Genomic DNA, 16,048 nt, shown 5'->3' with positions numbered 1-16,048 from the left:
CTTTTATGTTCTTCAAAAGTAAAGTATCTAGACAAAACTGATTCTATTGTTCTGCAATGTGAAAATGCCCAAACAATAAACAATATTTTTAATTCTCCATTTGGAAATGTTTTCGAGAACTCAACATTTTCTGTTTCCTTTTTTGTTTAAAGAAACTACCACACAGTGATATTTTTCCTATTAGAGATAATAAAATGATCAGCTATGCTGTGTTTTTGTGCTTTACTTAGATTTTTAGTCCAATTGTTGAAGATTACAGATCTTTTTCTTCATTCTTTGTTTCTACTCCTTTACACACTTTTATCATTGAAGATTTATTGCAAAACTTTATTTATATTTTATTCTGGTTCAGTCAAAAATTTAGAACCTATTAGACAATCATTTTTATTGCAAGTCATGAGCACATTTTTATATAAAACTACTATGGATTATGTCTGAATATTCTTTCGTTTCTTGCTTCTCTTCTTGCAGGCATGAGCATCATCTCGTTATACTCCCAGATGCTACCAGTATAACCGAACTAAGTGAATCACCTCAAATAACCAAAAAACTAACGCCATAAAGTATACTCACCAAACTATATATTTTACTGAAAAGTCAATAATTCCGAATATTTGAAAATAATATAATGGTCTCAAGTGCCTTATCATTGTGCGCGGCACTGCTTTTAGCTGCTTTTTCTGCTGTATCGAAGGCACAAACATCTTATTACATTTCTATTTATACTGAAACAATTCCTAGTTATTCGCAACCGCAAGTATCTTATATTACTAGTTATCTTGGACCGACTACTCACGGTGGTAAGGGTCCTATTGCCACAGTGGACGGATGGCCTGTGAATAATCCGTATAATGCATCTAAGGATGCTCGTTGTATGTTGACTCCAGAACAAAAGGCGGCTGTTTTGGACCTAATGAATAAGTACAGATCTATGTTTGTCGACACTCCTAATTTGACCTGGTCTGATACTTTAGCCCAACGGGCTGCGTGGTGGGCTTGCGAATTTAATGTCAAGACGTCTGTTTTTCAAGACGCTCCCGATTACGGCTACTTTATTGGTTCAAACTTTTACGCGGGACCTGGTCCTCTGACCAGCGGTGTAGACGCCTGGTTTGATGAAATTAATGATTATAATTACAGCGATCCTTACCTTTTGCCTTACTTACATAATGGACATTTTACACAGCTTGTTTGGAAATCCACCACGGAGGTTGGTTGTGGTGCGCAAGAATATTGGCCCGGTGTTGATGGTTTGCCTAGTCGATATTTTTTTGAGTGTGAGTTCATACCTCTTGGTAATGATTATGGTAAATACCATGAAAATGTCATGCCTCTGAAACCAGCTTATGCAACTCTTCAGTTCCCAACACTTTACTGGGTAACCGCCCCCGTAAATTGGACATCTATATCTCTATATGAAAAAACACATACTGTAGCTCCAATTACTATAACTCCGACATCAAATCCTAACCCTGTTTACACAATACCTCCTGGAGAGTGGTCAGGCTTCTTTCCATCAACGGCCCAGTTTACTTATTTAAGTGCCACTGACAGTCCAACTACCACTGCAACAACATCTACCTCGAGCAACAGTCATGCTTCTGCTGTGAATACTACTAACAGATCAACCTCCACTGCAACAACAACTACTTCAACCAACACTCATGGTTCTGCTATTGATGCTACTCACAGATCAACCATCATTTCTAAAAAATCTACTTCAATCAGTCATAGTTCTGCTATGGATGCTACTGACAAATCAACCATCACTTCTAAGAAATCGACTTCAAGCAATAGTAATGGTTCTGTTATCGATGCTACTGACAGATCAATCATCACTTCTAAAAAATCTGCCTCAATCAGTCATAGTTCTACTATTGATGCTACTGACAAATCAACCATTTCTGAGAAGTCTACCTCTAGCAATAGTCATGGTTCTATTATGAATACTACTGACAGATCAACCACCATTTCTAAAAAATCTACCTCAATCAGTCATAATTCTGCTATTGATGCTACTGACAGATCAAGTACCACTTCTAAGAAATCTACTTCAAACAGTCGTGGTTCTGTTATTGATGCTACTCACAGATCAACTGCCACTTCTAACAAATCTACCTCAAACAGTCATAGTTCTACTATGGATGCTACTAACAGATCAACCACCACAGCAACAACATCTACTGATTATACTAAATATGCGTTGACTCCAGAAGAACAGGCTGCTGTTGTTCTCGCACACAATAAGTTGAGAGCTTTGCATGTTGATACTGGTAATTTGACCTGGTCTAATACTTTAGCTGTATATGCTGAGAAGTATGCTGCCGTTTATGATTGTTCTTCTGGTAGACTTGTGCACTCTCATGGTCCATACGGTGAAAACCTTGCCCTGGGATTTCCTAATGCAGTCGCTGCTGTGGACGCCTGGTATAGTGAAATTGCTCATTATAATTACAGCCATCCTGGCTTTTCCATGGCAACTGGACATTTTACACAGGTTGTTTGGAGATCCACCAAGGAGGTTGGTTGTGCTGTAAAATATTGTGGCACCTATTACCGTGATTATGTTGTTTGTGAGTACGCACCTCCTGGTAATTATGAAGGTGAATTCCCTGAAAATGTCATGCCTTTGAAAGCATCTGTTTCAAGTAGTACTTCCAGTAAACCTAAGTCATCCTCTACCCCTTCTGCTACTTCGAAGAAATCTATCTCAAGCAACAGTAATGGTTCTGCTATTGATGCCACTGACAGATCAACTACCACTGCAACAATATCTACTTCAAACAGTCGTGGTTCTACTATGGATGCTACTCATAGATCAACTACCACTTCCAGCAAATCTACCTCTAGCAACAGTAATGGTTCTACTATACATGTTACTGATAGATCAACCACCACTGTAACAACATCTACTTCTAGCAACAGTAATGGTTCTGTTATGGATGCTACTGACAGATCAATCATCACTTCTAAGAAATCTACCTCGAGTAACAGTAATGGTTCTGCTGTGAATACTACTAACAAATCAATTGCCACTTCTAACAAATCTACTTCAATCAGTTATGGTTCTGCTGCGAATACTACTAACAGATCAACCACCATTTCTAAGAAATCTACCTCAATCAGTTATGGTTCTACTATTGATGCTACTGACAGATCTACCACCATTTCTAAGAAATCTACTTCAATCAGTCATGCTTCTGCTATGAATATTACTGACAGATCAATCATCACTTCCAAGAAATCTACTTCAAGTAACAGTAATGGTTCTGCTATGGATGCTACTGACAGATCAACTACCATTTCTAAAAAATCTACCTCAATCAGTCATGGTTCTACTATTGATGCTACTGACAGATCAACCATCACTTCTAAGAAATCTGCCTCAAACAGTCATAGTTCTACTATGGATGCTACTAACAGATCAACTACCACTTCTAAAAAATCTGCCTCTAGCAACAGTCATAATTCTACTATTGATGCTACTAACAGATCAACTACCACCTCTAACAAATCTACTCCAATCAGTCGTGGTTCTGGTATCAATGCTACTGACAGATCAACCATCACTTCTAAAAAATTTACCTCAAGCAACATTCATAGTTCTACTATGGATGCTACTAACAGATCAACCATCACTTCTAAAAAATCTACTTCAAACAGTAATGGTTCTGCTATGGATGCTGCTCATAGATCAACTACCACTGCAACAACATCTACCTCGAGCAACAGTCGTGGTTCTGCTATGGATGCTACTGACAGATCAACTACCATTTCTAAAAAATCTACCTCAATCAGTCATGGTTCTACTATTGATGCTACTGACAGATCAACCATCATTTCTAAGAAATCTACTTCAAACAGTAATGGTTCTACTATTGATGCTACCGACAGATCAACCATCACTTCTAAAAAATCTACTTCAAGCAACAGTAATGGTTCTACTATGAATACTACTGACAGATCAACTACCATTTCTAAAAAATCTACCTCAATCAGTCATAGTTCTGTTGTTGATGCCACTGACAGATCAGCTACTACTGCAACAACATCTACCCCAAGCAACAGTAATGGTTCTGCTATTGGTGCCAGTAGTAAGACACATGCTGCTGGTGAAGCTGCATCTGCTAAAACAAATGTTGCTCACTCCGTCACAACCGCTATTGTTGAGAGCACACGCATGGTAGATGTCACTGAATGTCCAATTTGCTCACTATCCACCGCTACCACTTCGTTTTCTTCCCAAAACGGTCAAACTGTCCTACATGGTGAACCAGTGTTGAGAGTTAGTACAGTTTATACTACAGACGGTGTTGTTATCACTACATACACTCCTTCATGTCCAGAAAGTGCTAAGACAGGTTCTGTTACAGCTTCTGCTGCTACCACTACTGCACATTCAGACATAAGCATGGAATCTGCCCATGCCAATGTTGTTCCATCTGTAAGTGTTGCTACTTCTGCTTCTAATTCTGCGGAAAGTGTTACAGCTGCAAAATATGAGGGTTTGGCAGCTAGTTTGACCTCAGATGTTCTATTCAGCGCTATTTTAATGGCTCTTATTCATTTGATCTAATTATGATACTGTTTTAGAGAGGCATTTGAACTTGTACTAATAATTGACAGACGCTGTAATATATCATTTATGGTGATTGTCTGATGTTAGTATAAAAAATTACAGCACCTGTTGATTATTAGTACAAGTACAAATGCCTCTCTTTTTTATACTAACCTCGGTTTTATTTATTTACTTTTTGTATAAAATATTTTTTTTAAATATAATTTATTTACAGAACACTTTTAGTTGGTCTAATTTATTTTTACTTAAAAATATTGAATCTTGTCCTACTACTACGAGCATGGCCTTAGTAGTTTACTTCATTCTCATCATCATGATGCCTTCTTTTCTTTACCTAAAAAGCATGACTACAGGGGTTGTATAAGTTATTGACCTTCTTAAATACAACTTTATGCGTCTCAAGGACGATATTTTTTTCATTTCAGTTGTGAAGAATACGTCACTATCTATATGGAATCCTTCAATGCTATCGTAGAGACCAAATATCTGAAGATCCTACTGAAATATATCAATGATCATATTTGATACTCTAAAGAGACAATATAAAACAATCAAACTACTCCAATAGATGTGAAAATGAAAAGATCTGTATCTTTGAATCAAATACTGAATGGGAACCCTATATCTAAGAGAACTAAGCTGAATGGGAGTAAAGTAAAAGGAATATCGAAAGACCCAGAGACTGTCGACCTTGTGGAACTACCTGAGCAGGTAGACCTCAATAACGTTCAAACAAATAAACCAAAAATTATTCCACTTGGTGATAATCTATCCAGCGTCTTGGTGAAGACATTTCTAATGAGGAAACCACCAAAGTTACTAAATATTATAGGAATGTACTTCCTGGGAGTATAATTAATTATTAATCTAATGGTAGTGTATATTTTAAGTAAGATTGCCAATATAGCAAGTAACAAATACACACCACTGATTATTAACAGCTTATTGTAAATCTAACTACGTATTATAAGAATCCAACTTTTAGTTATGATGTATTGTGTGAAATAAATAATATCAAACTGTCATTATATATACTTGAAATGTTTACATCTAATTATATCCTAAGACTTAATAAAATATACAAAATAATAGAAATATAATATACACCCATTAGTTTTTAATATTTCACTTTGTATTATCTTTTCCAAAAACTATGTCATTAAATATTATTCATTTGTAAGTATTAATAGTATTATGTGAAAAATTTTGGATGTTGTAATATATAAATTATTTAAACGCATTAATAAAGGTTGGATTTCATATTTATTTAATGGTGAACTAATAAATTTTAGAATTCTATTTATTATGATATAGCAATAAAGATTCTAGATATATATAATATTATAACCATAGGTAAGAAAAGTCTCTCTGTTATTTTATTTGTAAAATAATATCCACTAGCTTTTGCCTTATTTTCTTTTTATTTAATTATTAGTATACTTATCAAAACTGTTGAATAATAGGCAGATAATCACTACTTTTTTATTTAAAAGTGATTTTTGTAGATCATTAAAACAACTTTTTGAAGAAAATATTTCAAGAAAAAGAAATAGTGAAGGATCAATGTGTGTTTGTTTATAAACACCATATATATTTTCTGCATAGTTTTTAATAAAATGGAGATCCAATTTGTCTAAGGCTCAAGTAATAGAAATGTTAGATATAAAATTCATTATTGTCTAAGATAAACCAACTATCTTCAATACTACTGTGCTAATCATCAATTCTATCATATGTGTTAAAATATAACTCCACATAAGTTATTGTCTCTATGGAACCTGATTTAAGTTTAACTTGCTAAAGTTAGCATCAATACAACACTGCCAATCTTTATCATTTATCAAAATATTTCAGTTGCAATAGATGCTAAAGCCTAGAAATTATTTGCATTCACTTATTTGGCATTTTTAACTATAATAACGTAGTCGAATTTAAGATTGCATAATTTCATGGTAAATAGTAGTTTTGTTTTCGAATCTTGCAATTTCCTTTTTGACATTTATGCAACTGGCACAAATATGTTGTTTTAGACTACTTTTGTGCATGACATCTTGCCTGTTGTTGTTTGGAACAAACATTGAGAAATTTTCCTTTAAACGACCACATAATAGCAAAATAAAAATTGGTTGAGGGCAAAACAGAAATATCTCACTCACATGAAACTTTCTACTTGCTTTCATCGTAAAATGGGCTAATAGATGTTTCCAAACAAGCAGAGGTAATTATAATACTATAAACGTTTTAATTATGAATTTTAATTGTGATTTGACATCAAGGGGGAATATGCTATAGCTATTGTTTCAATAATTCATGGTATTTATTGTTTTTGTTTCAAATGGATTGGAAAATTCTAGTGGATACCAAGTTTGTAATTTCTTTGAAAACTAATATGGTGTTGTTGAGAAGAATAGCCAGTCAATACGTAAGCTAAAGTTTTTTAAGACGATCCATAGTAGATAAAGTTGTTTATGTTAAATGTTTTATTTTCACTTCGAAAGAAATGCATTTTTTCATTACTTCAGCGCAAGAAAAACAGTTTTTTTTTCTGTTGTTTTTGATCAGAAAAATTTGGACATTCATTTTTTTAATCGTATTAGATGTTGATGTTATTGCATCAATGTTTTTATGTAGTATTAGGAAGTGAATCATTTCTTCTAGTTTGGAATGTATGCAATCCGCAACCTATAAGAAGTAGTTGATTCATTATTGTATAAATATTTATTATAGTTAACAGAAATAATGCCCAAAACATACTCATTATGATATATACAAAATCTTTTGACCCATAGGAATTTAGTATAACAAGAGATTGTCGTATCCTGTATTATATAAAAAAAATGAAGTTCATAGAAATGAAATTGTAAGTTCAAATTGATTTATCCCAAGCATATTTCTAATTAGTATTCAATTAATAGGGAAAATTGATACAGTCATTTATGAGATTCTTTTATATTATTACAGTTGAATATCAGATATCCAGAGATCTTTAAAAAAACAAAAAACACTTCTAACAGATATAAGTAAACATCTTTTATATTATGTTATAAAGCATATTGTCCTAAGAACATATTTTAATTCATTGAAGAGCAAAAGCTCTAATTCTAATGATAATAAGAAAATGTTTACATAACTACGAAACCATCAAAATTTTCATGCTTTATAAATTTGAGGAGGTATTAGAAGTATTGTTTTAGAAACATAGTGAAAAGCAAAAATTAATTACGGTACAGTATCTTGGAGAGACATAGTAACGACGTTAATATCGGTGAGTATATTTATTCTTTTAGAGGCAAAAAGAAAATTAAAACAATTCAAGTGTATATTGCTATTGTTATTTTAGGAATACTAAAAAGATTTAATAGATTTATAACAAATCACAAAACTGAATAATACTCAGATAAATGTAAGTTAGCTATATCTTGAATTGAATTTGGTGCTTTTACGTATAATAGAGATGTTTTAATAATTACTAGCGACTAAGGATATTTATTTATTAGAGTCCTTTTCAAGTTTTAATTGCCAAGTATACTAAGGTTAATTTACACTTAACAGAGATATAGGACATCAATATTCCTTAAATTTGGTAATTTTCAAAATTCAAAGTAAAAATGTTGTTCCTTTCGTTTAATTGCTTATTTTTAATAACAAATTTTCATATTGTAGTATCCAAATTACCATAAAATATTTGTAGTTTTATGTTACAATTGTAAAATTTAGTAAGCTATCATCTTCAATATATGGCTCAAAAGAGATTTTATCTTTCAAATTTATTGTTAAAACCACTCTTTTGTCCAAGTGTTAATTTAGCAGTGAAGACTACTCGCTGTAACTTGTGTTTATTCTGTATTTGAATGATTATTCATGTGTAATATTAGAAATCTCTGCTACTTTATTGATAATATCGCCCCATTAGTATAAAATTTATCTTGAAAAAAGTTTTGTTGTGTTTTTTATTGCATATAATGCCTAAGTGTATCACTGATTATTTGAAGACAATATCATATTAATATAATTAATGATAATATTTGAAAATCTAAAAAAAATAAAATGGTCTATATTTACACAGATGTATTCTTCAGAAATATTATTGTTATGATAAATTGTTTTGTTATTTCATAATTAGCATTGCTATAAAAAAGGTATATTCGACATATTTGTTGTATGTTTGATTGAGTTTCTTTATATTATTCATAATGATTGTGTTTTCTAAGGATTTTGACAAATCCAGAAGATTTTAGAATGATTTATTGAAAAGCAGAAGCATGACTACTATTATTACAACAGTCCCACATAACCTGTTTTGATCTATATGAAAGAAAATCGAAGACAGGTATCCTTGGAAAACGAAGTGATTTGTAGTAATTGTTGGATGTCTGTTTCAAAAATATAATAATAGAAAACACTCTATCATTAAAACAGATTTGGCTAGCAGGGGTCTTAACAAAAGTAATTAATTGGGAAGTTTTCTGAGATATTTATTTATGTTTATTTGGTGTTTTATTATCTAACCCATGTGAAATTCAAGATTGAAAGGACTAATCTCTGTCTCTTCAAAAGAAAAATGGCTACCTACAACAGGATTCCAGTAGTTGTGTAATTTAAGGATTTTACATGTCCCATTAAAGATTTTGCTTTCTTTTACAAGTCGAAAAATTTTTTTTCTCTGACTGCAGATATTTTTCGTGAGATTTAGCTCGAAAGCCGTTGACAATAGAGTAAAAATTATTATGACAAAAACACTACAGCTTTATTCCAAAAAGGGAAATGTCCATTAAAAAAAGCTTAGATTTTGTTTTGTTTTTCCGAATTCAGTGGATAGAATTTCTTCGAGATCGCATTGTTATTCAAAGTTGCAAATATTTGAAAAAAGAAGAACTGTTAAAAGGAGTCCTAATGGAGGAAGATAGACTAGGTACGTAAGTCTTCCTCCTTGTTGTAGCATGTAACAATCCTGTTTAAGGCTAGATAGTAGAGTTAACATTACAGAAAAAACTCATCCAGTCTTTCGATACTTCAGTGTGTAGGATAGACACTTTTATAGAGTGTTTCCAGTACATTTTATGGAAAGTATAAAATAGAAATGAGAAGTATTATAATTAAAAAATAATATGTGTTAAAATATAAGAATTTGTAGGTAGTAGATGTTTATAGTATACTATGTGAAGTATTCTTTTGAGTGTATCTTTAAAATGATTTTAAAAGAGAAGTACTCTGAACTATATATTGGTTAAAACTAATATAAACAAGTGGATTTTGTTTTATTTTTATTGGACAGTTGTATAGAAAAACAAAAGAAAATATAATATATTTGTTAGGACTGTAGTATTTTTACTCCTTTAGATGGTTGTAGGCAGTAGTGTATAAGGTGGATGAAGATGGGGTGACAATATCAACAACTTCTGAAGACGAAGAACTGTCACCGTCAACAAGTGTGATGGTGTAGGTGGTGTCATATTTTAATCGATTTTTTGACATAGAAGCAAATCTAGTCTAACATTACTAAAATTATAAGCACCAGTCTGAATTAAAGATTTAAATCGTGTATTATGAAAAGTTGTCTTAATCTTAAGTCTAACTATTGAAGAAAAGCAAAATGAACAATATTTACAAAGAATACCGTACTTTTTTTAAGAAATGTATCAACTGTTTCGTGCATTCTATTCTTATTATCGTTTTTTTGAGTTTTTTTACCAATTTTAACCTGGTGAGTGTATGATGGTCGTTATACTCTTCAATTTTTAGGATAGAAAAATTGTTAAATAAATCTTAACTAGTATTTTAGAAGCTGATTCAAGATAATTCGATAGGTATTACTTAAAATCAAACTGATGGTATTGTTATAATATAGGCTAGTAAAAATATATATATATATATAGATGAGAAAGATTGTTTGTCTCGAAGATGGAATGTTATATTAGGATCAAGATAAGAAAACAAAGTAATAATTTCACAAATTCTTTTTATAGGTTGTAAATAATTATTTCTTATAAATATTGTTCATGATACTCTTAGTTTTCTCCATTATATAAGAAGATAAAAAAATATACTCGTAATTTATATATGAAGGGTTATACTAATTAATCATGACTATGATTTTTAGTAGCATCTTAAGTGCAGATGCTAATGCTAGAATTTTTCACTATCTTAATTTTTGATTTCTTAATTTGAGTTCTTCACAATGGTTAGTTGTATTAAATTTCGTAAGAAGCTCTATTTGGAATACTGAAATGCGCAGTCTACAGGTAACACCCTATATTAAGGGGAAAGACTTGGAGTAGCCAAAACTTTGAAGCCAAGTCGTAAGTGTATTCGAACAAATGATCGTCAAATTAACGTTGGCGGCAGATTACTGAAAATTTCATTTAAGAAATCTCTGATTGTTGAGAGAATGTGCCAGAGGTAATTATTAGTTTTAAGGTTGGTATTCTATCTTCTAAGGTTTGCCCAGAAAATAAAATAACTTAAGATCAGTTTAGGTATTCAAGATCAGCCAAAAATAATGAGTTTATTAGTTTAGAATTGACCATTATGTGATTTGTAAACGTTTATAGATATAATTAATATCTATATTTTTGTATATTATTTATAAGAATCCTTACAAATTTTTGTCTGGACTTTTTTAATGATTTTCAAAAAGTTTGTATAAGAATGAAATTAATAACTATACTTAAATATTATATATGCAAAAAACAAACAAAAAAAGAAGGACGGAAAAGAAAAAATCAAGTATAGAACGACATATAAATATTAAGAGATGATAGATTCTTATAAAAATTGTACAAAGCAGCCGCCAACTATATATTAATATTGCTTCATAGATGTTGACGCAAGACTTCGGAATCTATCTTCGAATCTTCTTTAATATAAATTTTTATAACTTTTAATTACTTAGTACGGTGAATTTAGATCATCAAACATAATTCTAATTATATTTCGACATATTTAATACAAAAAATAGTGCAGTCGGGTAGTTGTATCCACACCCATCCTATCTTTTTTTAACTACATAATAATTTCACTCTCTATTTTCCAAATTTACAAATGTTCTACTTCAACATTTTTATAACCACCACCAGATTCTACTACTCTCTAGCTCTCTATATTACCATTCCTTATGTTTCTCTTCTTCTCTTCCTTGTGACACTATCAATATCTCTGGAATGAAAATATGAAAAGCAAAAAAAAAAAATAACATGGAAGTATCTTTCATCAATTAAAAGAGAGATATAATGTATTGAGTTTACCTGTGTTGATCTTAACAGCATGATAAAGTATAAGCTAGACGTGAATGCACATTCTCAACTGATAATATAACTACTTTAATACAGTTTCACAAACCTTTTCTGTACTCTCTGAATTGTCTTTATTCCTATTCAATAACTGTATTAAATATTACATTAATATATCATATTCCAATATAACATACCATAATTACTCTAGATTGCAATTTACTATGATGTTTAATACTTATATCTATGTTTACTATGATAATATCACTAACGATCTCTAATACAATTTTTTGAAACAGTGTATTCCATAACATACAACATTATTTACAACATTAACATCTATTTGAACTGAACTAGTCTTATCAACCAGCTAGCTTTAATTATATTTTTATTCACTTAATAACTCTATAACATCACTGTTAGACTATGCATTTACCATCGATATAAAACACATTCACATTAAATGAAAATAACATAACAAATTATACTGATGAATTGTTTACTCTTAACTTAATCTAAACAGGTCTTCTTATACTGATATCTCATATTCCTTTTTTATAACTATCATCGATATATATTATATCACATTTTACTCGATTACTCTCAATATCACATACCATCACCTCTTGACTATCAATCTCTTCCCATCCAAGATCACTCTTACTTTTTTTAAAATCGAAAAAATATTTTGCAAGAATCAACAACAATAACAACCACTCCAACAGATATGTAAACAGGATAGACACACTGGCTTGTGAACAATCAACTATGATCCACTCACTTTCATGTCACATAACTTTGAACATTAGCAAACCATTATTTGATATAATGTAATTATACCATCCTATATTTACATATACTCAATACAACCAACTGAGATATTGTTAACCATGAGATTACATTCACAACAATTCACCTAATACATATATTATTACTAGGGTACATATCTATCAATAGAATGCATTATTGTGATATAACTACTATATAAATACGATTATTCAAGAACATTCATGCACTTCTCGTTAATGCCTTCAATACAAAAGAAACGACTCTATATATTACTTTATATATATAGAATGATAATTGTATGAACATACTGAAAACTAACTATAACATGATAACAGTGAATGATCTATCTAACTAACATGGATGCATTAATTGTATTGTAGCGACGATAATGAATATTATTTATTCCATTCAAAACCCGATCAACTAATAATTCTATTACTCTTTGTTACTAGAATAGATATTAAAATGAATTATTACTTTAAAAATTCTGGATAATAAACAAGCTAAACAATTTTTGACTATAAACAATGGCTTGCTAATTATTATACTAAGACTAATATAGTGTCTACTCTAAAATGGATACTATCTCTAATTAAATAACAATATTACGAATATAAAGATAATTAATAAAACAAGAATACAACCAACATGTTTGTACTATCTACAGTGTTATAAATGTTTTAAAATTCTTCTACCATTATGTCTATAATTACATTCTCGGTTATAAACATTTTACTACTAGATTATTAATTGTATTAATTTAACAGAATTATTTTATGATACTACATTATATTAAAATGAACTGTTTGATTATTAACATAAGATTATGACATAAGATAAAAAAGGATGATAATCTCTAAATCTATTACCGTTATTTATTGAAGATATTTTTGAAGTTATCAACATTAATAAATATTTATATTCTAACCAAGAAATATATCATCACTCAAAACACTTTTACACTATTACACTTAATTTATACACAAGCACTAGTATTATATCGCTTAATAATTACAACTATTTTGAATAACATCTTACTATCTAAGAAGTCAAACATTTTAGAAATATACTGACTTAAGCTGTTGTGTATGTATTGTACATTCAACTCTTTCTCATTCTTTATCTTAATAAATTTTAATTAACAAAACAACAATTCGACTTTTAATCATTTCGATACATATACATGTATAAATAACTCAACTTGATTACTAATAAATCTTGTAGTAAAATTTACCTAATTTTCAACAAAACTGATATACACCAGTACTTTTTTGAGACTTCATAAAAACAGAAGATATACTTACCTTTATTTTTTTTATCTGGTAACATCATTATAATCTTATTTAACTGGAACATTTCAATAGAACATGATTTTGCACTACGACTTACTGAAAAAATAACAATTGTAACTAAAAACAATGGAATGTGGAACTTATTGCATGTATTACAATTCGTTATAGAAATAAGGCAAACTAGAACCAATGGAGAATGATCTACGTGACTGTACTAGATATTAACCTATATATGTTTTTGCGAAAGAAAACCCAGATGATTATTCAATATTTTTGTGCATTATTATACATAAAATGTATAGTAAAATATTTTATTCTTTACCCACGTGTAACTCACAGAAAAAAAAGGACTTATGGCAAGAATACACCATACAACATTAATCTTAATCCAGAAAAAGAGACATAATAAAAGAACCTTTAGCCGTTTGTTCAAAGTTGATGTTTCATAGAAATTAACATCTTGCTTCAGTATATTAAATATCTGAGAGTGTCTTGAAAATTACTTACTTTGACTATGTTGATGTTCTTGATTTGGGTAAATGAGATAACACTGTATAAAGTAAGAAATATCAATTATAATGTTGATAGTAACACTCAAAGCAAATACTGTTCCATCTTCCCCAACTGTATATATATAGTAATCCAGGTAAAATAATTTCCACAGATCCAATGCAAATCAGTAAACAACCAATTTTCTGTTGTATATCCCATACTTGAACCATTTTTGTTTGTAATTACCATTTGATTACAAGATCATCCATGCTTATTATTTGATTTAATATTGGTAATTATCAGATACGATGTTAGAGTTGTAAGAATAGATAACAGTATTATTGAATTTTACCAATTGACGACAAGCAATGACAAACAGTTCTTTATGGAATGCAATGGTAGTTTGTACAGTGTTGATAATTATAGTGTGAGGTTCATTCGTATGAATGTATTGTACATTTCATGATAGTGGCACTAAAGTAATTACTATGTGGGATTAATGTGTGATATCAGATTGTATCATTTAAATGGAAGATGTCAATGAGTATATGTGTTCATGTTTTCCTAAATACTCATAGTGATAAAGTAATCATAACATAGAAATAAGTGTATTCCATTTATATACACATTCTCTAGTAATACTATATTTATTACGTGGATTGTTGTGAATGTGTTCTCTACGTTTTATGATATCTCAGAGGACTGGAATAAGGATATTTATGAATAACTGCTAGATGTAATTTGGCATAATTATATCATATTGAATGGTAGTGTATGTTTATATTTATATCACGCAAATGCTTGGAGTAGGTAGATTACAACTGAGGAACTGTCTATATATCTGTTTTGTTTATGTATTTGCGCTGTAGAGCGGTCCATATCTGTGTGAGTTATTTATTTGAGTGAAAATGTTTTTGAGATTTAAGAAAATTTGGATTCCAGAAGAGAAAAAAAAATAAAACGGAAAAAGATAAAAGGACAGTTGTGTGTATATTGAGAAGTTGTAGATTCTACTGAATGAGTTCTGTTTCTATGAAATAGAATCTTCTAAAAAGAAATAGATAGAACAATGAGATTTTAGCAGATACTAAACTATAGAATATTGAGTAATCATTTCCTCTGGAGGAAGAGTATCAATATACATTTCTTTAGCATTGATGATCATATTTTACGAACAATATTTATATTATTATTCAATGATATTATAGACTATTTTCCCTTGATCTCTGTCCAGAGAATAAACAATTATACAACTATAAATGAAACATAAAAACACAATGTATGTATATGCTTCATCCAGACCGAGAATTCAATAAGTAAAGTTATTCATTTATATATTCTTTGCATTTGGAAAAGTTTTTTATAACTTTTTCTTATGATTTTGAGTTTCGTGAAATATCTTCACAACACTGGATTGTGCAAAACACACATTTCTCTTGTTTGAAGTAGTGATTTACTTCTTAAGTGGGTGGGAAATCATTCTAGCAGGTTATATTTAAAAAAAAGCAAATATTGAGTTTGTAAATAACAAAAAAGAAATAAAGTTAACTGAAACAAATATGAAAACTAGCAATCACTGGAATTCTGTGCTCCGTCTTCGTTGTCATTACAATAACCATCAATACCGCCATAAGTATTAAAATAGACTTCACCGTGCATGACATTCC

The 16,048-nt window shown here is 30.3% G+C and overlaps 2 protein-coding genes across 2 annotated transcripts; one reads left to right on the top strand and one right to left on the bottom strand.

The window, feature by feature from the left end:
* Positions 1 to 628: 628 nt before the first annotated feature.
* On the top strand, positions 629 to 4,576 carry PWA37_002741 (uncharacterized protein; the record flags this gene model as incomplete). Its single annotated transcript, XM_064859295.1, has 1 exon — positions 629 to 4,576. One exon carries the CDS (start codon positions 629 to 631, stop codon positions 4,574 to 4,576), a length of 3,948 nt encoding a protein of 1,315 aa, XP_064714104.1.
* Positions 4,577 to 15,947: 11,371 nt separating this feature from the next.
* On the bottom strand, positions 15,948 to 16,040 carry PWA37_002740 (uncharacterized protein; the record flags this gene model as incomplete). The annotated part of the gene is made up of 1 exon (XM_064859294.1): positions 15,948 to 16,040. The coding sequence occupies one exon, from the start codon at positions 16,038 to 16,040 to the stop codon at positions 15,948 to 15,950; it is 93 nt and encodes a 30-aa protein (XP_064714103.1).
* Between the last annotated feature and the right edge of the window lie 8 nt (positions 16,041 to 16,048).

The sequence above is a fragment of the Arxiozyma heterogenica genome (assembly GCF_036370985.1).
Source record: "Arxiozyma heterogenica strain weizmannii chromosome Unknown scaffold_21, whole genome shotgun sequence".
Lineage (NCBI taxonomy): Eukaryota > Fungi > Ascomycota > Saccharomycetes > Saccharomycetales > Saccharomycetaceae > Arxiozyma > Arxiozyma heterogenica.
This window is presented reverse-complemented; position numbering and strand designations above follow the sequence as displayed.